Here is a 27,569-nt window from a genome sequence, read left to right as displayed (position 1 = left end):
TTTTATGGAACAAAATGACGGCTTTACGTTTCAAGGAGTAAAGTGGGATCAAAATCGAGTGCTCGCATCAAAACGTGATGGTAGTAGCATACTTGTCTCATTTAAGTTACTTTCACCTTAGGGTAGTAATATTCTTTGTAAAGGTTTCTCATGTAGTTTTTCTGTTTGTGGCCTGACAAAAAAAACACTCTCCATATTTCTAAGTTTATTTGAATTCGTGTATCATGAGATGGATACATAATCCTGATCAATTGGTATAAGAGCACTCCCACATTACCAAGGTAATAATTGCCCAGGCAATTAGGCAAAGATAATTATTGCCTTAGTAAATAGTAATTGTTCGAATGCTAGTGTCTTTCAGATCTCCTATAGAATAATAAACATTGTATTTTGTTGGTTTCTCAATTTCATCATCAGCATTTGTAGTTATAAACCTCAAACCAGATATTCTCTCCTTAAAGCCATTAGTAAACGACCAGAAATTGCTCAAGTCAGGTTACCAGTACTGTTCACTTTAACAAAAAATCACATTTTTACACTAAAAAGTCAATTATGATACTATTCACTTTACCCTTTATTTTGTCCTTATCGTTAAAACTTAAAGTTGTCAAGCCATTTTCATTAGTTTTTATTTTTTTATTTTATTTTATGTAAAACTTATCGTCTGAATCAGTAGTATAATAATTTTAACATGTCATGTTATTGATGGTTTAGGGTATATTCATGTTATTAAAAACAAGAGAATATGTTGCATGATACTTTATAAGATATGTTAAACTCTTATTCAACAATACTATCTCCGGGGCTAGGGGGAGATCCATCATTATTATTGTCATTTTAAACTATTGCATGGACTTTCCTTATCATTTGGATTACAAGGAGCCAAGGTTCGATTTCACTGACTTCTACAAGACTTCTCTTCATATAAAGCGGTAGACAAATGATGTAAGTTGAATGATATGCCCCCTCCAAGATATTGTTAAACTCTTGTTCCATAACTGCTCTCAACTTGATCAACAGGTCATCTGCATCTTCACACTACGTAATATCTCAATGGTTTATAACCTAGGGCTCATTGGTTTTGTGCATGAAATAGGATGACGCCTAACAATCTAGGGTTAAGCGTGGGTTCAGCTACAGTTCTACGTAGAAGTTAAAAGACAAGAAGCCAACCAATTTCATTATGTAATTATTCCAACTTCATATCAATTTCCTCACCCCCAAACTTTATTGCACAACATATATAATGTCATACTGATCGAGAGGATGGATATTGTTGGTAAGCGCACCAACTCATCTCACACTCGCTCATCTAGTGTAGCATCATTGGGGATTTACTCAACATCAATATGAGTGACCAAATCAATCAGACCATAACTAACTATTGGAACGGGTGCTCCTACTCGTCCCCGTTGTCATCATCATCGACATTATTGCTTTGTTTTCCTCTATTTCATCATCGGCATCTCCTTCCAAGTCATCATCATCGATTATCACGCCTTCATTTTCATCTTCATACTACGTAATATCCCAATGGTTTATAACCTAAGACCTGCTAGTTTTTGTGCATGAAATATGATGACATATACCAATCTAGGGTTAAGTGTGGGGTCGGCTACAATTATATGTAGAAGTTTAGAGACAAGAAACCAACCAATTTCATCCTACAATTCTTCCAACATCATATCAATTTCCTCATCCAAACCTTGTTGCACCATATATATAATGTCATACTGATTAGGATGGAGGATATTGATTGTAAGCATTATCGAACATTATTGCTTTATTTTCCTCTATTTCATCATCGGCATCTCCTTCCAAATCATCAAGAATTATCACTCTTTCATCATTACCAGCCTCATGCCAATGACTGGCTCTCGACGACATCTAGTACTTTGAAGTCTCCAGCCAAAAAATTCTCTCGATTGAAGACTTGGATGACTCATATTGTACCATATATTAAGCCTCAATATTTGGGTCTCATTACTTAGCCTATGATATCTATAAAAAGGGAAGGAAACCTTGTTTTTATAAAAAATGATCTTTCACCCTCACTTTAGGAGGATGTCAAACCCTAACATCTCTAGTAACAAGCCTCTATGTACATTGTAACTCTCATTTTATATGGTGAAAATCGGCTCTACAAACCAACAAGTTTCATCATGTAATTCTTCCAAGGTCATATCAATTTTCTCATCCAAACCTTGTTGCACAACATATATAATGTTATATTGATCGATAAGGTGGATATTGTAGGTAAGCAAGTGGTACACCAACTCATCTCACGCTCATTCATCTAGTGCAACATTATTGATGATTTGCTCAACATCAATCTGAGTGACAAAACCATTCAGACCGCACCAATTATTTGAAATGGTATGCCTACTCCTCCTCCATTGTCATCATCAGCTACATTATTGCATCTTCCTCCATTTCACCATTGACATCTCCTTCCAAATCATCATCATCAATTATCACACATTCATCATCGTCGATAAACTATTGGCAGAAAACGAAATCATCAAACTATTGTGCCGTTCAAATCATCAAACTATTGCGCAAAAAACTTCATGTCAGTCAATCAATCTTCAATCTACAATCATACTATCTCCGGTGCCAAGGGAGGGAGGTTCACCGTTGTTCTCAATCGTTACACGGATTTCCAATATTCTTTGAATTGCAATGATCCAATGTTGGATTTCACCAACTTCAACAAGATTTCGCTCGTCATTTTGATGAAGCAGTAAATCGATTATGCAAGTTGAATGAAACTCCACCTCTATTATATTGAACTATCGTTCCAGAACAACTTTAGATCGAGCAGCATGTCGTCTGCATCTTCACACCGTTTAATGTCTAATTGGTTTATAACCTGGTGGTCTGGACCATGATATGTGACGATATTTACCCATATAGGGTTAAGAATGGGTTGGGCTACAATTCCACGGAGGAATATAAGGACTAGAAACCAAACAACTTGATCCTCCATTTCTTCTAATGTCATATCGATTTGATGCAGACCTTGTTGCACAACATAAATAATGTTATAGTGCTCAAGAGGGTGGATATGATTGGGAAGTCGGTAACGAACCAACTCATCTTGCACTCATTGATCAAGCATAGCAGCATTTGGGCCTTGTTCAAGATCAATATGAGCGACCAACTCGTGCATACCACAACCAACAATTTCAACAGGTACTCCTACTCCTCCCTCATTGCCATCATCACCATTATCGTCCTCCTCTTCTTCCATTTCATTATTGGTGTCCCCTTCCAAATCATCATCGTCATCTTCATCTGTTAGCACACCTTCATCATCATCAAGGTCTGCGCCAGCAGGGTCTACAAGGCCAACTGGCATTGTCACGGCAGCTACTGCAACTCCTATGGCTGCAGTATAAGAGACAAAATGCATAGGTTTTTCAACCTTGTTGCTAGATTTTAACTTGACATCCTTATCTCTATGCACCAACTTAGACAGAATTAAGTTCAATTGCTTGAAACATACAGAAAATGACAACTTACTAGGAATAAGCATTACTCATAAAACAATCAGACCATAACCAACTATTTGAATGGGTGCTCCTACTCGTCCTATGTTGTCATCATCATCGACATTATTGCTTTATTTTCCTCTATTTCATCATCGACATCTCCTTCCAAATCATCATCATTGATTATCACGCCTTCATTTGCATCTTCACACTATGTAATATCCCAATGGTTTATAACCTAGGACCCACTGGTTTTTGTGCATGAAATAGGATTGACATCTACCAATCTAGGGTTAAGTGTAGGGTCAGCTACAATTATACATAGAAGTTCAGAGGTAAGAAACCAACCAATTTCATCCTACAATTATTCCAACATCATATCAATTTCTTCATCCAAACCTTTTTGCACAATATATATAATGTCATACTGATTGTGATGGTAGATATTGTTGGTAAGCATCATCGACATTATTGCTTTATTTCCCTCTATTTCATCATCGACATCTCCTTCTAAATCATTATTAATTATCACACCTTCATCATTACTAGCCTCATGCCAATGACGGGCTCTCGACGACATCTAGTCACTTTGAATTCTCCAGCCAAAAGATTCTCTCGACTGAAGACTTGGGGGACTCGTGTTGTACCATATATTAAGCCTTAATATTTGGGCCTCATTACTTAGCCTATGATATCTATAAAAGGTGAAGGAAACCTTGTTTTTATAAAAAAAAAAAAATGATCTTTCACATTCACTATAGGAGAATGTCAAACCATAACCTCTCTAGAAACAAGAATTTATGTACAATATAACTCTCATTTTATATAGTGGAAATTGGCTCTACAAATCAACAAATTTCATTCTGCAATTCTTCCAATGTCATATCAATTTTCTCATCCAAACCTTGTTGCATAACATATATAGTGTTATACTGATCGGTAAGGTGGATACTGTTGGTAAGCAAGTGGTGCACTAACTCATCTCGCCCTTATTCATCTAGTGCAACATTATTGAGGATTTGCTCAACATCAATATAAGTGACAAAACCATTCAGACTGTAACCAACTATTTGAAAGGAAATGACAATTCGTCCTCCATTGTCATCATCAGCGACATTATTGCATCTTCCTCCATTTCACCATCAAAATCTTCTTCCAAATCATCATCATCATCGGTTATTACACCTTCATCATCATCAGGCTTTACGCAGCCAGAAGGAGGGTGAATATTGTTGGTAAGCAGGTGGCACACCAACTATTCTCGCACTCGCTCATCTAGTGTGGAATTATTGAGGATTTGCTCAACACCAATACGAGTGACAAAATCATTTAAAACAGAACCAACGATTCGAACGAGTACTCCTACTCATCACCCATTGTCATTATCATCGACATTATTGCCTCATTTCCTCCAGTTCATCATTGACATCTCCTTCTAAATCATCACCATCATCATTATCGATTATCACACCTTCATCATTATCAAGCTCAACGTAGCCAGGGCCTGCAAGACCAGTTGAACCTCAGCAGCAGCCGCAACACTTAGGGCTACAACATAAAAGATCAAAGTCATAGGAATTGATGCATGTAATCCTTGAAGTAATCATAGCCCTTTTTAGTGGCATTCTTTTCTTCTTGTATACCAAGCCTAACATTAAGTTATGTTTTTATAGATGACGAGTTGGACCATCTCAAATAGAAATGTCAAATTATAACAGTCAAATTACAATTGATGATTGATATGACATTATGAAGTGTTATGTCAAATTTTGTCTCTCAAACCAAATTGTCAAATAATATTTTCTTATTAACGTAGAGAAACAACAATTTCTAACATTACCCCTTACATTTAAAAGAAAATTTGGGTTTCTTGTTAATAGAAAACCAAAACCCACAAATTCTTTGGTTCCTGGAAAATTGAAGCCACCTAAATTTTATCATTAGAAAAACATCAATAAAACGAACACCAGTTTCTATCATTACCAATGATATTCAAGCTATATTTATATTTATCAAAGCACAAAAACAAAAGGTAAAAATTGTGTACTTTTTGGATCAGAGTAGGCAATTGACAAATCCATGGCTTGATATCAATAACTACTTTCAATTTAGAAAAAAAAATGAAAATGAAAATGAAAACTAAAAACTCAAAACCAATATTTGAAAACTCCTTGATAAATAAAAAAATAATCCGAAAACTATTAAGTTCAACTAAAAAATCGTTTGATAATTATTTTGTTTTTATTTTTTAACTTTACATATTGTCCTAAATGGAATGAAACCAACCACTTACATATTTGTTTTTGTAGTATTTTATTTTACACATTTAGTCCTCTTATTCACTAGTAACTATACAAGGATGTTGAATTTTTAGATTGATGGAACTTTCACGTATATGAATACCCATTATGGTACCTAGAAAGTCTGTTCTACTATTCTTGAAGGGGTGTGCTATCCACATATTTCATTTTACTTCTCTCACACCTCTTGGTAATTTCTGTCCGTTGATTTTTTTCAATTCATCCAATCTGACGATCGAAAATTAAAAAATTGTGTGAGAAGTAAAATGAAGTATATGGATATCACATCCCTTCTTGAAAGGTCTGGCACGAGATGGTAAACCTCACCGAGTTCTAGCGTGGTGTCAGGTGCCCATGGCGTATACGGTCGGGCGTTGTGTACCAGCTTGTAGCCAGTGTAAGGGACTGATGTGATTGCTTGAACGGGTGTTGAGGCTTTGAATTTGTGTTCTCTGCCCCTGTAGACTACTACATTAATTTTCTTTTGGTCTTGGCGCGGATGGAACACAACTTTTATGCAGCTTCCCATTGTTTGGCTTTGCAGAGAGAATACAAGTGATGAATTAGGAATTTCGGACTCTCATCGAATTTATAGTGTTGTGTAGCTTCGATCATTTCACATGGGAGGCAATTTGACGTGCAAGACATGACACTGCTACTTTAGTTATGATATATAATCTAAGTACCTCAAAGTCAATGGTCTGGGGAGAGATTGTTCGTTGCATCACAGCCTCAACAAAAAGTTTATATTAAAAGTATTAAATGTCAACTCCAAAAAAATGTTGAACTTAACTAGATGTTTGATGTCTTTGTTAAATATATCATGTAAATAAGGCCTCGAATCGAATCACACAGGAAGCCTGAGTCAACTAGCCACAAGCAAGCTTTGGCTCTTGATTTCAACCAAAAGAGTTGCAGAAGATCAACTTCCTAAATGATCCTATCCCAAGCAAATAACATGCCCTGTATCTAGAGAATGATACTAACGGAAATAAGCCTCATAAAGTAAGCACCTAAGGTCGCTTCAGTCTGTGAAAATGCCAAATTGCCAATTGCCCTTTCATATAGGTTGGATGGTAACACGAGTTTGAACAATGCACTTGTTTTGTACCCCTTGCCATTCTCGTGTCGCAATACCTCCAGAATGGCTTAGATCGAAAGGAATTTTCAGAACTTCCGTAACATGCAAAAGGAAGCGGGCTTTTTTTCACTTATTCGATTTCTTAGAATTCATTTAACAATGCTTTAACTGGATCCAATTGATAACATTGCTCAAATCAAAGCACATATATAGGTACATTACTACCGAGTAAGATGCAAGAATCCTAAGAACTTCATTAACTCTATAAGACTAGTGAAAGTAGATTTCATAGTTGAATTCTAATGGTACAAAACTGTTCTCTACGCCGAGAGAAAACTTCAGAAACATATAAATAGAAAACTGAGAAGCAGCACATACCAGTTTTTGATGTTACATTTCAGTGTGATGAGCTTTGTCAGTAAACTAAACAGCCCAAGTCTAAGCAGTAACTAACTCAGATGAACTCCTAGACTCCAACCATGACTTGATTGCAACCTTTGTTGTCAAAAACCAGCCAGCCTTGTCTGGGGCCTCATGGAATGGAGCATTTAATTCCTTCAAATGGGACTCAAATACACTCGCCAGACCCTTGTCTGAATACTTATGTTTCCCATGTCCAGTATTGATTCCAAGCAACGGCGGAAGCTCCTCAGCAGAGTCCAATACCTGAGACAGGTCATTGATCCAAACATGTAATGCAGTCAGAGCAGCCCCAAGAGACAGACCTTTGAGATACAGAGACCACTGGGTTTGAGACCTTGACTGTAAACCTATGTATATCTGAAGTGTAATCCCCAAGTCTAGTAGCTCACAGGCTCTCTCCAATAGATCGAGGTTCACACAAAGATCAATCAGGCAATTACAATAAGCTTTCTTTACATCCGAACCGATTGAGTTGAAAAGTTCTGATGCTTCGTTCTTGAAGTTTTCACTACTGTCTTGCTTCTCCACCAAAAGTCTTACCACATACCCTAGTTTTTCATCAGCCCTCTCAATGCAATTGGCAAGCTTGCAAAGTTCTTCCTTTGGTGTTTGAGTCATCACATTCAGGAGACAACCACAGAAACGCTCATCTGGTGTTATACCCAAATCTAGGAGTTGATTGAATATCCTAACAACGTCATCAGTGCGTTTTGCCTTCCCGTAGCATTGGATGAGTGATGTCAAAATAAAGATATTAGGCTCAAAACCAGCCTCCAACATCTCATTCAATGTTGCTTCTGCCTCTGTGACTTTCCCGCTACAGGAATATACGGTGATCATGGATGAAAAGGTCCAACTGTCGGGCTTCAAAGTTTCAGAACTCTTCATTTCTTCAAAAATGTCAACGGCTTCGTCAGTGTAACCAACATCAGCACACATAGCTAAAAGGGTATTATAAAGAATTACATTTAACTCCAGTCCCTTCTCCTTCATCTCTTTATAAACATTAAGAGCATCATCACTGTAGCGAGCTCTACCATAGGCCCTTAAAAGAGACGCATAGGTCACCCAATTTGGTGAAAGCTCTCTGCTGATCATCTCTCGGTAAATTTTCTTGGCCTGCCAAGGCCTCCTAGCTCTTCCCATGGCATCCAACAAAGTGTTATAAATAACCAAGTTTGGCTTAGCCCCTATAGCTTTCATTTCCTCATAAACATTCAAGCACCCATCAAAATTCCCCGATTGCCCGTGAATTTTGATCAATGTAGAAAACGTCACGGGATCGATGCGCCACTTCTCAGTCCTAGCTCGGTCATATAAACTGAAAGCCATTTCAACCTTACCGGCACGCCCATAGGCGTCAATCATAGCCGAATAGGTAACATCATCCGGATTACACCCAAAACTGGGCATCTTCTCAAACCACTCCACAGCCTTATCAGGCAAAGAACACATCCTAGCACAACTAATCATAGTCGAAAAGGTAACATTATCGGGTTTAACACCCCTCTGGAGTAGGTGATCGAACAGCTTCTCTGCTCTATCCAAATCCTTACCCTTCCTACACACTTTCAAAGTCACATTGTACAAAATCACCTCCCTCTTGGGTTTCAATCTCTTGTGAAAGTAGTTAAGCGCAAGCAAAGCATTTTCCGGATTGTTCATGTTATTAAGAACAACCACAGCGTCTTGTTCCAAAATATTATCCCCTAAACCCCTTAAAGCTTCAGAAACATCACTTTCATTCGGAGTACAAGAGTTCAAATACTCAGCTACTTTCACCAAAGAAGCGTACCTGGAATCGTAGGACTTCTGCCGCAGCTGTGAAGCTCTGGGGCTCCTGGGATTAACCCAGACGTAGCTTTTCGACAAAGACCCGGAATTTCCATCTGGGCTCTGACGACTTTCAATTTCTGAGTCTTTAGGGCTCTGGGCTTCTTGTGCAACCGGGTCTTGCAACGAAACATGGTGTATTTGCAGAGAGGTTGTTGACTGAAATTGTAGCGGAGGACAACTGAGTCCGTGGGTGTGAATTGCAGAGCTTCTGAGTCGAAAATTAGTCGGGGAAGGAAAAGGGAGAGAGCGGGAGGGAGTTCGGGGGTTGTGGAAGAGAGAAGAGGGCGAAGAGCATAAGTGATAAGCCATTTTCCCTCTCTGCAAGTGTTAACCTCACCCTGTCTGCGAGGAGGGGCTTTCTTTTGCTTTGCGTTCCAAGAAGGGATAGAGGGAGACTTAATTTACCATATTAGCCTTATGAGTTTATGGACCTTCCAATATTTCATAGCGGGCCTGGAAGTGATTTTCCGGGAACGGGAAATTTCCGAAGCCCAACTTGAATTTCCAAGAGCTTTACGATTATGTTAAAAGTTGGTTCAAAAAGGCTTATAATGACCTCAAGGAATCTGTTCTAAGCTTTTTCATAGCAATCTGATCGTCCTTTTACAGGTCTAAATGTTCAAAAGCTTTTTTGCCAAAGTGATGTAATGATTGAGTTTTTTTAATACAAAAGCTTTTCTGGAATAGTCCTTTTACGGTGTAAAACATATGGCATAGCTCACGACTATTCCAGAAAATGTAATGATTGAGTTTTTTTAATACAAACAAAATTCTATACTATATGATAGGGGAAAGAGTTTTGAACATTAATAAAATAAAGAAGAAGATCTTAATCACCAAAACAAATTACCACTTATTGTAAAATCATTTTTTATGAGTTTTTAAACTGAATGATGCTTTATGATGGGCTTTGCAGAAACGGTACTAGCCCAAATACAAAGTTGGTGTTGGATTAGACTTGTCGGCTTTTGGCTTTTGCCGATTTTTGTATACACATATCAATCCCTCTCGTGTTGCCGACAATGGAGGGGTGGGGATGACGGATCGAGGGTTGTTATAGAAACTAATGTGTTTGAACGAAATGTGTGGATTGAGAACAATGATACAATCATGTGGATGAAGATGAATAGACTTGCCAATCCTATGCGCTCACCGCCCATATATTATCAACTTCCCACCCAGTTTTAAGTTTTATCCTCTTTATCAACATAATTAATTAACTCTCTAATCTTAATCCTTTTATTACTCGTAATAAAAATTGGAGTAAGAAATTGGATTATGGGTTAAACACCGGCTTAATATCTAAATTTATATTTTTACACACGAGTTTTAGTAAACAATTGGAATGAAAATCCTAATTCTCACTCCTCTCGATTCAACTAGTCACACCAATTAGAGAATAACTAATAAGAAAGCATGGACAAATAAGGGAATGTGAAATGGAAACTTTTATTTCATTGAACATTGTAGCAGCCAACAACTTCATCTTCATGATGCCTTTCTATCTCTAGATAATCAATTATATAATGAACAGATATACGTGATTGTGACTTGACCACCAACATCATCAACCAACTTTATTATTCACTTAACAATATGGCCCTCTTATAATATTAAATATTAAACCAACAAAGACTGCTAAAATATTAATCCAAGATTGAACAAGACGTCCCGGTCCAAAGAAGATGATCCATGATTTACATGACTGTGCAAGCTGAGGGATTTTCTTCACTGAAACAGTCAGGGCGGGTAACACAATAGCTCCTGTTGCCCCCGCCGTAACTGTCATACACAGGCCTTCCATAGTAACCATCATATTGTATGTATGGGGCAGGCCCACCGCCATAACCACTGTAGCATGGCCCACCTGGATGCCCCTGGTAACAATCCATACAACACGCGTTTACTTGGACAGGCGGTGGGTACCCTGGCACAACAGGAGGAGAAGGCTTCACTGGCTCCGCCGGTGGCGGTGCAGATTTAGGTTTTTCAGGTTCCTTGGGTTTCTCTACCGGTTTAGGTTTTTCGGGCTCTTTGGGTTTCTCTGCCGGTTTAGGTTTTTCGGGGTCTTTGGGTTTTTCAGGCGGATTAGGTTTTTCGGGCTCTTTGGGTTTCGCAGCCGGTTTAGGTTTTTCGGGCTCTTTGGGTTTTTCAGCCGGTTTAGGTTTTTCGGGCTCTTTGGGTTTCTCAGCCGGCGGTGGCTTGGGCTTCTCTGGCTCTTTGATCTCGATGCTTTTTATGGCACCTCCACCTTTGCAGCAAATCTTGTCCCTTATCTTTTCTGGACTACAGCATACCACTTTGATCACCACTCGGTTTTCCTTCTCGTCGTATATCTGGTCTCGTATTTCTCTTGTTCACAAACACACATTTTATTTACTCAGTTTACGTTTTATCCAAAATTAATCTTAGCTTCCCAAAAAGAAAGAACTTTAACTCGGTTGCTCATCTAGTAATTATAGACAACTCAAGGAGAAGAGAGACTCACGAGGGAATTTACAGAGAACTTTTTTGACCTTCTTATAGCATTTGTGACACCCAAGATCCACCTTCAGCACCATAGTCGTAACCTGAATTACCCATTTTTAATATTAATGAAAAAAATTGTATATATATTAACCAAAGATGGACAAAAAAATTCATATAATATACAGAAGATTGTTGTGCAGAAGTGTAGACAACAAGAAGTGGAATGTAGTGCTGCTGCAGAATCAGGTTCTGACTGACAGGGAAGAATCATGGTGAAATAGTATGTGGCAAAATCAAGAACAGAGAGAGAGAGCGCGAGAGCCAAAAACAATAAATTAAATAGCAGAGCAGAGGACTTGGGATTCTTATCAGGATATAAAAAAAAATAGGAACCACAAAAAACAAATAAGAGCTTAAAGTCTCTTAGTTTTAGCCATGCAAATCATCATTGGGTTAGAAGAAGAAAAATGAGAAAAGAACATAAACTTTACCAAATATTACGTACCTTTTCCTTTTCCCCCATTGCAGCGAGTAGCGGATGCTTTCAGGCTCAGATCTGAACCAGAACCTCTCAACGAAAATGACTGAATGGGACTGCCCTCAGTGAACCAACTTTTATATCTATACAATTCGGTGGAACAAACTATAAAGCAAAGGGAAAGAGACGAAGAGAGGAATATTTGATTGAAGAATTATGACAAATTGCTTCTTAAGAAAGAGTGAGTGAGAGAGAGAGAGAGAGCACAATAGTTCTGTCCACAAATGGCCAATGACATGCGAACACGTCGACATTGGAAGATTGATTTCTTGGTATGACGATTGAGGGTTGTCGTTATATGAAGGTAGTGGCTTTCTAATGATCGCTAAAAGTTGCAAGTTTTTTGCATATCCATGTGCTGGCCTTGATTCAGGCTTCGATTCACCCACCTCACATTCCATACTTTTTTCCAACGTCCTGCCAATATCAGCTTAAGTAAATGATTCATCATGATTCCAGTATCAAAAGTAAAATTACATCCTAAGCTAGCTAATTATAATTATTAAAGTACAGAGAGTTTGGTGTGGAGGATAACTGCCAATATTATTTCATGATCATCAAGTTTATTGAAATAAACTATATTCCAAGGTCGATAATTATGGATCATGCACCCCCACATGGCACATGGAAATTCCTCCAATTGTCCCTAGATCTAAGTACCAGCTGCCACCCATCTTGAAATTTGGTTTGTTAATCTAAACCGGTGAAGAAACTTCTGGTAATTCGATGCAACTGGTAAACCATAATTGCAATCCATCTTATATTGTCATCATTAAAAGTTAAAATATTTGACAGTTTTAACTGTTTTTTTCCGAACAAGTGATTGCCTTAGACTACCAACATATATCATACATCATATACATGTGGAATTCGGTGTATTAAAAAAAAAAAGAAAACGAATGTAATAAGCCCTATTATCTACAATGTACTGGAGAGAATCACGGATGATCAAAATTCAAAAAGCATGGGCTCCAAACGACAAAGGTGTGGCTGCTACCTCAGAAAACCGTTCATATATAAGTCCTAGTTTCATAGAGGTAGATCTGCCTCACACCTCACACCTCACATGATCGCGTTTGATAAACCCGAGTTTGTCTTTTCATATTATTTTAGGGCTTCAGTTGTCCATTTATTTTACTAAAATATATCGCATACAATTAAACAAAATGTGAGGCCATATATGTACCTTCCAGATTTGTTTAGTGCATAACAGCTCATTCATTTGTGCATAAGACTTGATATGTTTCGTTTCGATGCAACCGATATGGGTTGGATTAGTGGACATAAGACTTTGTATTATATTTTATGTTATTTTATTAGTAATTTACTTAATTATCTTTTTGGTGCAATGAGATTTAGAGACTAGAAAGTAGTACACTACACACCCTAACAATAGTCAATAGCACTGTGTCGGTGGTGTATATTGCCTGGTTACTAATAATTCACAATTTGTGGTTGCGAAGTGGCTTCTGGGATTGCGGTAATACAAAAAGTCGTGAATTTTCTATACAACATGCATGCATGTGTGCTGAACTTAGGGTTGAAAATCGTTAAGATAATGATGTACGTAATACGTGCCGGCTCAATTAATCTTCTTATTTTACACAGCATTAATGTGTGTTGTCTTGTTATTTGATTGATTAATAAAAGTTGTTATGATGTCCTAATATTTGTTACATCAGCTTATCATTCAAGAAATATAATTTTATACTAATAGTTTTTGTTATCCTTTGGCTCTTTATGAAGCGCCTTATACTTTAACTTTGTCACCTTGATTTGATTTTATGTATTAAAAATATTCATTACAATTGTATTCTGAACATATTTATGTTTTTTCATTCATTTCTTTTTTAACTTTTACTTTGAGTTTCATTGTTTTGTCTTTTGTGGATGCACGGGATCAGCTGTTGAAATTATTGAGATAATCTCACACCAAGAAAAAGAGAAACTTTATATGTGTTTATAAATAATTAAACAAGTAACTTATAAGAAAAATTAATAGAGAAGAAGCAAAGAGTGTACCAATATGTTGTCATGTGTTGTGAGTACCAAAATAAGGTAACTCTCGTCTCTACTAATTAATAAAACATTTACTGTCAATCTAAATCCTATAAAATTACCAGTTATGAATAAGAAATATGAAGCAGAAATGTAATTTCACACAACCAAATTTTGTTTTTTTTTTTTTTCAAAGTATCACCTATGTGTAATCCTAACATCTCTAATTAAAAAAATAAAAAAAATCCCCTCTCCCACATTCTCAATCACTCTCTTCCTCTCTTCCTCTCTCCTTCTATTTCAAAAACAAAAATAAAAAATATTCTCACGCACTTCGTGTGTGACCATATGCTAGTAACAATGAGTGCAATTGGACTCGGGAGGGTGTGGTATTAAGCTATAAATCCACCCACCAATGATGAAAGAAAGAAAGCCATAGGATTAGGGTTTTAGAAGTGATAAGTGGTGGGGACACAGTCTTATCCAATCCGTTAATTTTTGGTGCCGACACTACTTTACACCACCCCTGATTGAATGGAGAAATTTTTAGGTGTACCGGGTACACCAAAAAAATCTCATGTACCCTCACTCATAAAATTTTGATTTTATTTATTTATTAAAAAATAAGTGAGGAATAGTGAGGATTTATGAGTGAGGGTACACGAGAATTTTTTGGTGTGCCGGGTACACCGAAAAATTTCTCGATTGAATGGGCTTTTGGTAGCTTTACGCACAGATGCGTAACTTTGTAAGACCATCTCCAATTCTTAACTTAAAATCTAAAATTTTTAACTTGGAAAATTTAGACTTTAACCCATAAATAGTTTTTCTGCTCCAACCATTTTGGTCAAAAATTTTAGCCTCAGATTATTAAATAATGAATTTAGACTAATTTTTCTTTTTAAAATAAAATATTATGTAGACTATCCTAATTTAATTTTATGAGCATTTTAACCTAAAAATATTTAGATTCTGACAAATACTGAAAAATCACTAACCGACACCATGAAACTCGTTAAACACTATGAAAAAAATATGAAACAAATGAAAGATTTTTTTTATACTTGTTTTAGCCATTAGATTTAAATTTTGACAATTAAAATTTTTTTTTTTACTGTTGAATTTCATCAAATTAGATCTTAACCGTTTGATTCAATGAATTTATAAATAGAAAACTAAATAAAATATACATATATGGTGGGTTAGCCCTATTAATCCTGGGCTAAATTTAGCTTCCATTTGAGTTTTAGGCTTTAGGCCACATTTTAGCCTTGGGTTAGGTTGAGTTTGGGGGGGAATAGAAGTGGAGATTTGAGTTTTAGCCCAGCGTTGGAAAAGGCCTAAGAAGCTTATTATACATATTACAAGGAGTATTTATCAAATATAGCAAAAAAATAACATTTAATTTCAAAAATGTGAATTAAATAGACACAAATACCTTCAAATTTAACAATTAAATAAATTAAAGGGTTTTTAGCTACTATCACCTCAAGCTCTGGTCCAACTTCACCTTTGGTTCTACACTCCACCACCACAATCCTATCCCCTTGGACCCCCTCATCACCGACATTGAGCGCCACCATGGTTACTACAAGTGGGAGCATCAAAATTTCAATCATACCTTCAATGCCTTTTTTCTTACTAATATCATTTTTAGTTTTAAATATAAAAATAGTTTTTAAAGTTAATTCACATGTCGTTATATAATTGTATTTGTGAGACCCACGTGGCGCCATATCATCATACTAACAGAACAATTGATAGATTTTTCATGAAAAAAAAAACTAAAATGATCACGATGGACAAATTCAAAGAAAGACTAAAATGATTCACGATAAACAAATTCAAGAACACTACTATTGATTATCATTAATTATTAAGAACCAGATTAAGGAGTTATGTCAACGTTATGAATCATTTTGGCTAAAAAGCCTTTAATTTATTTGATTGTTAAATTTGAGAATATTTATGTCTATTTAAGTGGAATTTTAAATATATTTAATTTTTTTTATAAAAAGTGATATTTTTTAAATTAAGAATTAATTTGTTGTTATATTTGATAAATACTCGATTACAAGAGCCGTTAATGTACACTTTTGATAGCATGAGAGAAAATTCAAAGTTTGTAAATAGAAACTATCATGTTGAATTTGGGCCGATGCTAAAATTTTGTAGCCCAGATTTGTGACAATTTAAGATGGATTTGAGTCACCAGACTGACATAACCCAACCGAGTTGGCAACGAATACAGTACAACCCACCTGCCTAAGAAAACCCTAAATCTTAACGCACAAAACCCTTTTAGGATTTGACCCCTTGGGTCGAACAGTTTAATATAAGCTTCCTGGCTCGAAAAATTATAAACCATGCAACCAATAACCATATTCTCTTGTATAGTGCACTGTACAAAGGAATAATCAGCGCTATCTATACATAACACATTATAGTTAACATATTCCAGCTCTTTCATCTCATCTCATTCTTATAAGAGATCAAAACGTTTGTGTCCCATATAAGAGAAGAATGGTGTTGGTCTGTCCCATATATTGACCCCATTCCCATAGGAGAAGAAGAAGTTGATATTGCAATTGATCAATTCAGCAGCTGAAGGGAAAAAAATTCACAGAGAGCAAAATATCATTCCCGACACAAGTCCAAATGATCAAACCCCAAAGGTTTGAACATAGGGAATTTGGAGTGTCGTGCTAGCTAGTGCTCCTGGCTATAAGCTACCCTACCATCACACATATCCTATACGAGTAGTAGATGAAGAAGTTATTTCGGGCTTCTGTGTAGTCAGGTTTTCGGCTTAATGGCCTTCTGAAGTTTGTTGACACATTTCATCTATCAAGTTGCAAAGGACCGCTTTCCAATTTACGAAGGTGTCGTGGAATTTTCACAAGCTTTTGCTTTCAGGATTCTATAATATCAGATATTAGAATCACCTTTTGATCCATATAACGCCCGACTGCTTTCCCCTTGCCTTCTTTCTTCTTTTCCCTTCCTTGTTTTTATATGCATATGTATGTAGCATATAACTAAACTCATTTCGGCTATATAGTCGTTTGAATCACATAAGGCTCCAAATTGGAAAATTACTGAAATTTCGAGTTGGTAATTGTGCGAGTTGAATCTAGAGTGCCACTTTGATCTGCTGGTTCGCCTACTACCTGTTTAGGTTTCTTTGGTAAATAGATACCAGTTAGGGTTTGCAAACAAATTTTGGCAAACGACTGATTTCCCAACGCTTTGTTGCATGTTTAAATGGATTATATACTGATGTACAAAGTTTGTAAATTAGTACTTGTTCATTAATTTCATTCGTATAGAATTTGGTTAAATAAAGTGAGTGCATGGGATTCTTTGGTGATTGATTGGGTGCCAAGGGCCAACTTGGTTACGTGAAGACAGGAATCCTTCCCTCTCCCTCTCCAAATACCAATCACCTTTTCTTTTCATCTTCCTTTTCCTTCTGGTTTACTGCTACTTTCATTTCATGGCATGGGAAACTAGATGACGATAATGTTTATCATCACAATTCACAGAGAGACACATAAAGACACACAGAGAGAATCACACACATAACCCTCGAAGAGTGAGCGAGCGAGTGGTTTCCATGAGATGGGTCCCGCTGGATTCCACCACCTCTTTCCAGATGTTGATGGCCTTCCCAATTCCCAGAGCAACCCTGATATGGAGAGATTTTTTAATGTGACCAACACACGAAGTGGTACATCACGTGTCATAAATGGTGAGATATGTGTGTTAAAATATTAATAATTTAAAAAGTAAAATTTTCCATCATTTACATAAAAATATGTGATGTACCATCCATATTCACGTGATAATAAAAAATTTCTTCCTGACATGGGCTTTTAGTTTAGTCCACATGATATTCACTTGGGAGCTTGGAATCCAAAACCCTGGGGACCCCTTGGGTTCCACCCTATTTCTAGCTACACACAAATTTATAGCACCTCTACTAAATTGAGTGAGGAGAAGAGCTGTGACAGCCTTATTTTCCTGCTCCACATGTATAATCGTTTTCTTATGCTTTATCTTTATCTTTTTGTTTTTGTTTTTGTTTTTTTTTTTTTTGTGCTGATCGATCAAGAGAGCATAATGCTTTCTTCTTTTTGTCTTTCTTCTACATAATGTAATCAACATTCCAAACATAATAATCAATAAACTCCCATTTTCTCCTGAAGCGAAGAAAAAACTAATTGTTTTTAATTATTATTATTATTATTATTATTATTATGGGAGAGAGGGTTTGAAACTATGAAAATAATTTAGAAAAGAAGGGGGTTTTGAACTCGGCACAATAGATGAAAACCCAAAACCCTATCCAATAAGATAATGTACCACATGCGGAGAAAAAAACTAATTATGTTAATTGTTGAATACATTAAATATAGTGTATGTTTTTCAATTTTCAGTTTTCATGCCGTGATTCTTGAAACAACATCTTGTTAAGTTTGTAGTTAGATTCAAATAAAAGATCGATGTTGGGATCGAAACGTTCAATATGAGTATTGTACAAATGGGAAGTGAATTTCGGCACTCTCCTATTTTTCATGGACTTCTTTTTTATTTCTGTAAAATTGTATTGAATAAATCAAAGAATAATACAATGAGGCCCGTCTGTCAGAGATGATTGATTTCAAGAGGATTATTCACTATATTGAAGGCATTTTGAAGAAAAAAATGAATGTCAATTTTATATTTGATCCAAGTTAAAGGTTGCCTGTGTAGGATTAAAAAACAAGTTTACTTCATGATTAACATTTAACTTGGACAATACAAGAAATTTGTCATCCATATTTTTCTTCAAAATGTCTTCAATATTATGAACAATATTATCTAAGCTAACTCTCTCTAACAAGCGAGACCTGAGTGTATAAAAATAAGAAAGAGTGTAGAAATCACTGACAAAATAAATCTCAAATATCCAATTATTGTTGATTACATAAAGGTAAAAAGAAAAACTAAGTTGATTAAAGGCTGACATTTGATTCGAAAAAAGGTTTTTATCTGCACTTTATCTTAATTAGTGTCGGGAAAACTTTTTGTTTGATTGCAAAACTGAAGTTAGTGATGTAGGAGGAGAACCTTATCAGGATTCATGAGCTTTTAGGGTTGGCCAATCATTTCCCTTTGGTGATTACATGTGTGTGTCTATATCAAAGTAATGCAGTATACGAGAGATTTTTTAGTGTGCTCGGAACACGACACATTAACAAAATCTCTCACAGTATGCAAATGCAATGTATACAATCGATCATAACACTGCTTTGACCCCTTAATCTAAGGTTTTGTCCTTTTAAGCACCTCAAAACTTTCTTTAAAAAAAAAAAATCAGATCTTTATACAAAACCATCATATCCACCCGTGACCCGCCACTGCTTTTTCATCCAGGCCGGCTAAAGAGATCAATCACATGCATTAACGTCTGTGTTCTTATTTGACCATGAAAAACTACTGAATTTATACCGAACGATTTGAGTAAAAAGATATATTTCTACGTAAACATTTACTCCTTTTGTCAGGGTAAAATGATTTTTGTCCCTACCCTGCCTTTAATACCAACAGTAGTATGAATGATCACGCAGTTCATTTCGAAGGAAAGCAGGGGCAATTTGTGAGAAGCTGAGTCAGCATTAAACAATTCCACGTCAGACACGTAGAATTCTCACGTACTTAAATGTCCTTTAGCTTCTTCACCCACACCCCAGAAAGGAAGGGAGAGAGAAGAGACCGACCAAGAGTTAGAGGAGAGGAGTGAGATAAAGAAATAAAAGCAAAAGAGTGAATATTTCATTTTGTTTCCAGATTGCATAACATATCTGCATCCATCTTCATTCAATCTTCTGAAGAAAACTACTTTCAGATATCACCAGAGAAATGGGCGAAGTAAGTATTTGGCCGATACTTCGTTTTATTCACTAGCTTTATTTATGTGTGCGCGCGCGCGATTTGAACAGCTTGCTGTATTTTTTGATATATTTCGAACTTTTTCCAATATTCTTGTTGGTTGTTTCTTGTGTATTTATACATTAATTTGTTTGGGCAGAACAAAGATTAGCTTCATGTATTAAGTGGCATTTTATAAGTTTAATTTTCTAGTTGATTTTTGTTTTGCTATATATTTTGTATGGAAACAAATTAAAGGAGAAGAAAGAGGAAGAGAAGAAGGAAGAAAGCAAAGATGAAAAGAAAGAAGAGAAGAAGGAAGAAAAGAAAGAAGAAGAGCCTCCGGAGATTGTACTCAAGGTTGATATGCATTGTGAAGCTTGCGCAAGGAAAGTTGCTCGAGCCTTGAAGGGTTTTGAAGGTAAACTTGTTCTTTTCCTTATTATTTCCATCTTTAATTTTTGAATTCTGACAACCTCTCCCTCATCAATTTTTTGAATTGTATAAGAATAAAACAAATTGAGCTAGGAAAATACTTATAATTTAGTTTAAAAGTGTTTTTGTATTTAGTGTAGTTCATGTTTCGCACGTTTTTCTTGAAGAAAATACTTTTCAAGTGTATTTCTTTTCGTTCATAATTAATCAGAAAGAAATTAAAAAGGTACGAGGAGGGGTTAGTGCAAGTAGTTTGAATTTTGAGTATTTGAATGTAATTAATTCGTGGTGGACGGTGGTGGGTGGACTGCAGGAGTGGAGGATGTAACGACAGACAGCAAGACGAGTAAGGTGGTGGTGAAAGGGAAGGCGGCAGACCCCATAAAGGTCTGCGAAAGATTACAAAAGAAAAGCGGCAAAAAAGTGGAGCTCATTTCACCTTTGCCTAAACCACCAGAGGAGAAGAAGGAGGACCAACCGGTTAAAGAAGCTGACAAGGAAGAGAAAAAGGAGGAGGTAATTCTTTCAAAGCTACTTTCACATTTTTACTCTCTATTTTTTCACGCACTGGCTCTCCACCATAAGATTGTCGTTATATATTACTAATGAGACATTAACAAACTCATGAAATAATCATATATATTAAGTTTAAGTTTGAACGAATTAATTAGGGTTTTTATGGATGGTGTGGACATGGATCCTCGATCCAATTGTCTTAATTCAACTAGTCAAATTATCCGGATCATTGAAATTTGATTAAATTATTACAAACAGAAGCTCGTTTTAAAAATTATAATAACCCTAACCGTTAGATCAAATTTCAATGATCCGAATGATTTAACTTATTAGAATGAGACAACCGGATCGGAAAAGGATCATGTCCCAATCTCCGATGAATGGAGGGATGGGGTCGGCTCGATTCTCTAGAACAGTGAATATCGTGACTACTGTTTTAAATACTGACATGAAAGTAACAATTCAAAGTCAGCAAATTACAGCCCCACCTCCACGAAATTCACCATCCACATGCAAGTCCCTCACAAGAAAAAATTCTCAGGCACATTAGGGTTTTCGGTATTTCTAAGTGTTTTAATTATTAATTCTTAATTTTTATGTATGTAAATAAAGATTTAACTGTTAAAATACTTAAAATAACATAATAGTTGAAGTATCCAAGAAAGTCCTTTTCACAAAACCAATACTAATCGCTAGATGATTTGTATGATACATATATATTGTTGTCGTGTGTCAAAAATATAATGATGTATTCATTTTGACTCGATTCTCGTATTATGGCCACAAAATCGCAGAATAACTTATGTCCAATGTCCATGGTCCATACCGTGGAAGGTTTTTTGAGAGTTGTTGAGGGGTTTGGGAAATTAAAGCCTTATCTAATAGAAATTGAGACTCTATATTTCATATTTGAATTGGACATTCATATTCTTATACTAGAACATTTTATTCATGTATTTTATTAACCAAATAAAATATACGCATGTACTCCAACGTCACTTAATATGTGTTCTTGAGATTTTGTGTTATACCAAAGAGGCACCAACCCTACCATACTACCATACTACCATACTCAGCTGTATGTTGTACTTACAAACATATGCTGCAGCAACCATGGGCAATTGGGCGTTGGCCATGAGTGCCGGGGGTCAGGGGTACATGCTGCAACCCGTATGTAACATGAAAAACATATGCCTTCCTACGACTCTTTAGGCTATATATAGCTATTGCTCTTCCTTATGTATGATTTAACGAATAAAATGAAAGAAACATGTGCTCTACTCCCACAAGGGCCACAATAATACACATGTTTATAGTGCATATGCAAACGTAAATTGCAATAGCATCATGCCATGGACGCTGGTTGTCGTATATTTAGTCTGTTGCATCAGTATGTATCCCACTTTCTCACATTGGGAGTTGCGATTGTTGGCATCACATGTCCATCTTTACTCTTGTCCTTCATTGTCATATATATAGATCAACATTACCAATGAAATAAACAAATCTAATATATATATATACACACACACATACACACACACGTATATGTATTCAAGAAACCAGTGATGTACGTAGAAAGTCCACAAGTCTGGCTACAGAAGACATCGTCATTAGACCAAGAATCTATATGTGTAGTTCAAGTAATAATGCTTAATCAATTAGTAAAACCCGATCTTCTGGTAAAGAATCAATTATTTGATCATACCATTCAGAATTTTATCTGTGACAAGTGACAAATTATTTATATAATTCAACGTTCGATCTTGTCAGCCTCCTGCTGTTGTTACAGTGGTATTGCAAGTTCGAATGCACTGCGAAGCGTGCGCTCAAGTTCTACAGAAGCGAATTCGAAAGATCCAAGGTACTTTTTCCGTATAATCTTTCTTTCTCTAAGCCTACATATATTTGTTTCAATTCAATTAATACAAGTCTTCTTTACCGCATGCATAGCGTACTGATGTAGTACAAATAGTTTTATTCAAATGAAAAAAAAGAATCACACATTTTGGGTTTAGGATTTAATACCTGGGGGTAGTGCATGTGAAACGCAATTCCTGTTGGAAATTTAAATTATTATTATATATTAAATTAATTGAATGGAAATTGGTAGTGGTGTCTTTTGGTGGAAAATGTGTCCCTCAAAACATGAAATTCAAATGACAAGCTCTATAAATACGGAAAGTCCATATATTCATTTAATCACTTTTCACATTTACATATCCATTCACTATATATGTACTTAGAGACTTTTAAATGTCTCATTGAGTCTTACATGAGAGTATTTAGCATAATTGTGGTTCATTAGAGCCTTATGATTTAGAATGCTATTATTACAACGCCGATCAACCATAATAAATACCGTAGTGGGGCGTAAACTTGCCTTAAGGACAAAATGTCTAACATTTGATATTCCATCATGAGTATGGATTAAATTTGATATTAGTTGAATGAATTATTTCTTGTTTTCTAGGTGATTAATATAGCAATTAAACCCTATAATAATAGAACGCCTGCAAGGCAGGGAAGTACATTTTTTCCGAATGTAATTAAAGCGCAGCCTAAATTGTTGAACTATTTTACCAGATCAACCTGTAATATTTTGGAGGGTGCATGTTAAATTAAATATTGCAGGAGTGGAATCAGTGGAAACAGACGTAGCTAATAATGAGGTTGTAGTAAAAGGCGTAGTGGACCCGGCGAAGCTTGCTGAGGAGGTGTATAAAAAAACCAGGAAGCAGGTTTCTGTTGTGAAGGAGGAAGAGAAGAAGGAAGAAGAAAAGAAAGAAGAGGAGAAGAAAGAAGCCGAGAAAGAAGGAGAGACGAAACAAGGGGAGGAAGACAAGCAGGGAGAGGATAATAAGGTCGATATCAAGCGAAGTGAATATTGGCCGACAAAGTACTACTCGGATTATTCATCGTATCCAAACCCTCAGATTTTCAGCGATGAAAACCCTAATGCATGCTCTGTTATGTGACTGCTATATGTATATGCGTGCAGTAAGACGCATGCATGCATGCCTAAATCTGCAATTTTCTAGGTACATGTGGTAATTAATAATTGAACTATTAAATATTGCAACTTATATATTAATTAAGAGTGTATGCGTGCCACCCTTGGGCATCAATCCAATATATATATATATATATATATGTAAGTTTACGTTGGTCGGACTTTGAATTATATATGTCGTCATGTAATAATGTAATTTTTTTTAATACTACGTAGTATTGAATAATATGTGAAATTAATGACTAAGATTAAAAAAAAAAGATCTAAGCAGGTGTAAAAATCAAATCTAACGACTAAAATCCTCGTAACATTGAATGATACGTAATATTGAAGCCTTACCCATAATAATGAGTTGCTTGACCTAGTTTGTATCAGATGCTCTAAAGAGTCTAAACATAATTGTGAATTCTAGTGTGTATGACATATAAGTAAGACCAAGAAGCTCCTTCCTTAATTTGATGCGTGAATTATTAGAAGTGTTGAACATTGTGATTAAAGATAGATAATTAATCAATTGAAAGAAGAAGATCGAAGGAACAGAATATGTGAAGTAGTCATTGGACTTTTTTTTTTTTTTTGGGAAACATAAGCATTTGATCTTTTCCATTTAGATAAATTGATTGTTTTGTTTCTTATATTTCTGAAAATAGTGTTATTGTAATTTGCTTTTATGTTCTGTGGTGTACCTATAAAGATGAATCATGGAATATACACATTTTTAACTTTGCATCATTTTGTCTTTGGGAGATATAAGATTGATTAGACATATAAGATTTTTTTAGAATACCATTTGTTTCTGCTACAGGATTTAAACTTCTTCATGATAATTGTACCATTTGTATATAATCAATTGACGTATGAATCATTTTAATATGTAACTATTTGCCCTTATTTATTAATAGCAAAGTTATTTTTTAGGTGAAATTTTAACATTCACCCCTCCTAATTATTAGGTGCGAAAATCTTCAATAGTTGCCCCTATTTGTAATTAATAATTAAGTGCGAATTATCGATCACTACTTGTTCATAGTTGTACGTCCGTTTTTCTTGTCAAGGAAACTGATTGTCAACCTTAATTGCCTAATCGACTTTCTCTCCCAGTATAACTTACTCACCACCAGTTGATCAGTATCAAAGAATATTTGTTTGTTTGACTTGTAAGAGTATGAGTATGATTCTTACAAATCTTGGGATAGTTGATATTATAAAGAAGTCTAAATCATGTTGATAAGAGTTAATCCAATCATATTGGTATATTGAAGACTCTTGTGTTTGCCCGATTATAGGACTCATATTGATAGAAGGAATCTTGTATTCCTTGTGGGATTGTTATAAGGCGATCCAGGTCTTGTAGTATAAAACCGCAAGCCACTGCTTTCACAAAAACACACTCTTATTGTTCCAATTACCTATAAGTTGGAGAGCATTGAGTTTTGCAGAGAGGAGAAGGTTGTGTGCAGGTTTTCATGGCTTCTTTATCCGTGAACATGTCTACAGGTATGTGTTGGTATAATTGATGCAGTTCTTACAATACATAATTTAAGGATTGTGATTTAGTTGATTAATCCTTGTGTTCTTGGCTAGTGTATTAATTTTTCAAGTCTAGTTTACTCTTACATGACTCCCATGTATGTGATCGCTTAAGATTTTGCAATGGCGACGAACCTGCTATGTATCATGGTATGATACATAGAAATCTTGAGTTTAACATAAACCTAGCTACGAAATTATAATGAACCCTACCTACTTAATTTAGGCTTGTATTGAATGTCATCTCTTATTGCGGGGATCGGACTACGTATTAAGACACTCGACGGCTCGAGTAAACCTTCTCAGTGATGAATCTTAAATTTCAAATTGACCCCCTATTTTCAAATTTTATTAGTTGCATGATGAAATTCTTGGAACTCTAATGAATTATTTTCATTCCTGATAATTTTTATTAGATAACATTGAGATAAGGAAAAAGTAGTCATGATACATTAATCTATAACGAGTTCCATATTTTGTGAGCAAAATTGTTTGTTAAAATGGCAGCAAACATATTCAGGATTTTTGGTGTTAACGAAAAAACATATATTGGGCTTGAACATGCATGGGCCAAAAAGAGAGAAGAGATTAGATATATATTATAGGATTATATGCTATGTCGATCAATGTGCAGAACTCTCAAGTGCATGTAGAGGCACAAAAATATTAACGGTTGAAATTAATTATAATAGTAAAGCCAGTGGAAGAAAAATGATACAAAATTGGACAATCAAAGTTAAGAGACCCACATGAAAAGGCTGGAGAAAGATAATGGTATGACAGCCACTCGTCTAATTACTGGAGAAAGATATCCACCCCCCACCACCACCACCCCCCCCAAAAGCCCTGTCATCTTTTGAGCTGGTGGTCTGTGTCAAATGTCAATATGTATTTGTCAAGGCCTTATATAGCCAGTGATAAGTGGTGACCAAAACAGTAATGACCTGAGATCCGTTTTCCACTCGCTCGATGCAGAACGTATTCATATATATATGGACCATGCACGATAACTAACATTTGGTCCTATCTTAAAACAAAAAGTATCTGCTCAATGAGGGCTGCTCTTTTAGCTTAGTTGGAAACATAACATTATTAAGGCAACACTTTATTTTCAACACCATCCCACTCGAGTTCAACGCACCACGTTTAAATTTCATACCCCTCCTCCTCTTAAGAGTAAATTGCTTCTATTAAAACAAAATAAAATAAAGAAGTGTCTCGCTCCACTGTGAAGCATTGGCAGTTAGGAATAAAACATTGCTCAAATTGACACATGTGAATATGAACGAATTTACAAATGAAAACTTAAAGGGGGCATCAAAGACAGATAGATATATATACATATATGGCACTACTTGAGTGGGAACGACGAAGCCAGCTGGCTTTATACGATAGGGGGCCGGGTCAGGTCAGCACAGCGTTAGACCACAAGGGCATTGCCTTGGAAGAAATTATAATTTAGTGGAATATCGTCAAATATATAATGGTGGTGGACCATGGATGGGATCTCTGGAGATCAATCTTTGCATCAATCTTAACCGAAAGGTGAAACAGACTGTTTGGTAGTATACGCCTACTTAGGTGGAGCGATCGAGCAAGCGTGCTTCGTGTTGGGTTCAAATTTGGGTGGCATTGGTGGTACCTAGCTTCGCAAGCTTGAAAATCAAAAGCTAGATTGTCCAATCTTTAACTCTCCAACTGCTGTTATGTATATATATCAGGCCCAACTTATACTGCGTGGACTACTGCCTCCCCAATGTTTTTTTTTTTTTTTTTTTTTTTGGAAGCTACCGCCTCCCCATTGTTTTAGAACAAATGGACGAGGCTGAAATAGAATAATGCATGCATGGGGAGTATAAATGTAGTTATGTAAATAAACTTTATTATGTCATGCCATTTAGTCGTATTGTAAGATGAGATTCATTACTTAATGTCTAATATATATATATATATATATATATATATATATATATATATTGGGGTTATGTTATCAGGGGGAGGTTAGAATTAATGTAGGCAGGCT

At 35.8% G+C, this 27,569-nt stretch overlaps 3 protein-coding genes across 3 annotated transcripts; 1 reads left to right on the top strand and 2 right to left on the bottom strand.

The window, feature by feature from the left end:
* Positions 1–7,109: 7,109 nt before the first annotated feature.
* LOC137725730 (pentatricopeptide repeat-containing protein At4g16390, chloroplastic) lies at positions 7,110–9,487 on the bottom strand. Its single transcript, XM_068464501.1, has one exon. The coding sequence runs from the start codon at positions 9,441–9,443 to the stop codon at positions 7,314–7,316; it is 2,130 nt and encodes a 709-aa protein (XP_068320602.1). The 5' UTR covers positions 9,444–9,487; the 3' UTR covers positions 7,110–7,313.
* Positions 9,488–10,567: 1,080 nt separating this feature from the next.
* LOC137726304 (protein PYRICULARIA ORYZAE RESISTANCE 21) lies at positions 10,568–12,293 on the bottom strand. The gene is made up of 3 exons (XM_068465219.1): positions 12,109–12,293; positions 11,623–11,704; positions 10,568–11,484 (listed from the first exon to the last, which is right to left on the bottom strand). Exons 1-3 carry the CDS (start codon positions 12,124–12,126, stop codon positions 10,832–10,834), a joined length of 753 nt encoding a protein of 250 aa, XP_068321320.1. The 5' UTR covers positions 12,127–12,293; the 3' UTR covers positions 10,568–10,831.
* Positions 12,294–19,914: 7,621 nt separating this feature from the next.
* On the top strand, positions 19,915–24,173 carry LOC137726280 (heavy metal-associated isoprenylated plant protein 7-like). Its single transcript, XM_068465183.1, has 5 exons — positions 19,915–20,052; positions 20,311–20,473; positions 20,801–21,003; positions 22,777–22,867; positions 23,638–24,173. The coding sequence occupies exons 1-5, from the start codon at positions 20,044–20,046 to the stop codon at positions 23,979–23,981; spliced, it is 810 nt and encodes a 269-aa protein (XP_068321284.1). The 5' UTR covers positions 19,915–20,043; the 3' UTR covers positions 23,982–24,173.
* Positions 24,174–27,569: the final 3,396 nt, after the last annotated feature.

Source organism: Pyrus communis, chromosome 2 (genome assembly GCF_963583255.1).
Source record: "Pyrus communis chromosome 2, drPyrComm1.1, whole genome shotgun sequence".
NCBI lineage: Eukaryota > Viridiplantae > Streptophyta > Magnoliopsida > Rosales > Rosaceae > Pyrus > Pyrus communis.
Note: the sequence above shows the minus strand (reverse complement) of the source record. Positions and strands in the feature narration are given on the sequence as shown.

Coding starts and splice junctions, on each gene's coding strand:
- LOC137725730 (XM_068464501.1), bottom strand. CDS start 9,443: ATGGCTTATCACTTATGCTCTTCGCCCTCTTCTCTCTTCCACAACCCC.
- LOC137726304 (XM_068465219.1), bottom strand. Junction 11,485..11,622: donor AGTTCTCTGTAAATTCCCTC/GTGAGTCTCTCT, acceptor TGTGAACAAGAG/AAATACGAGACCAGATATAC.
- LOC137726280 (XM_068465183.1), top strand. Junction 20,474..20,800: donor AGCCTTGAAGGGTTTTGAAG/GTAAACTTGTTC, acceptor GGTGGACTGCAG/GAGTGGAGGATGTAACGACA. Junction 22,868..23,637: donor GCGAATTCGAAAGATCCAAG/GTACTTTTTCCG, acceptor TAAATATTGCAG/GAGTGGAATCAGTGGAAACA.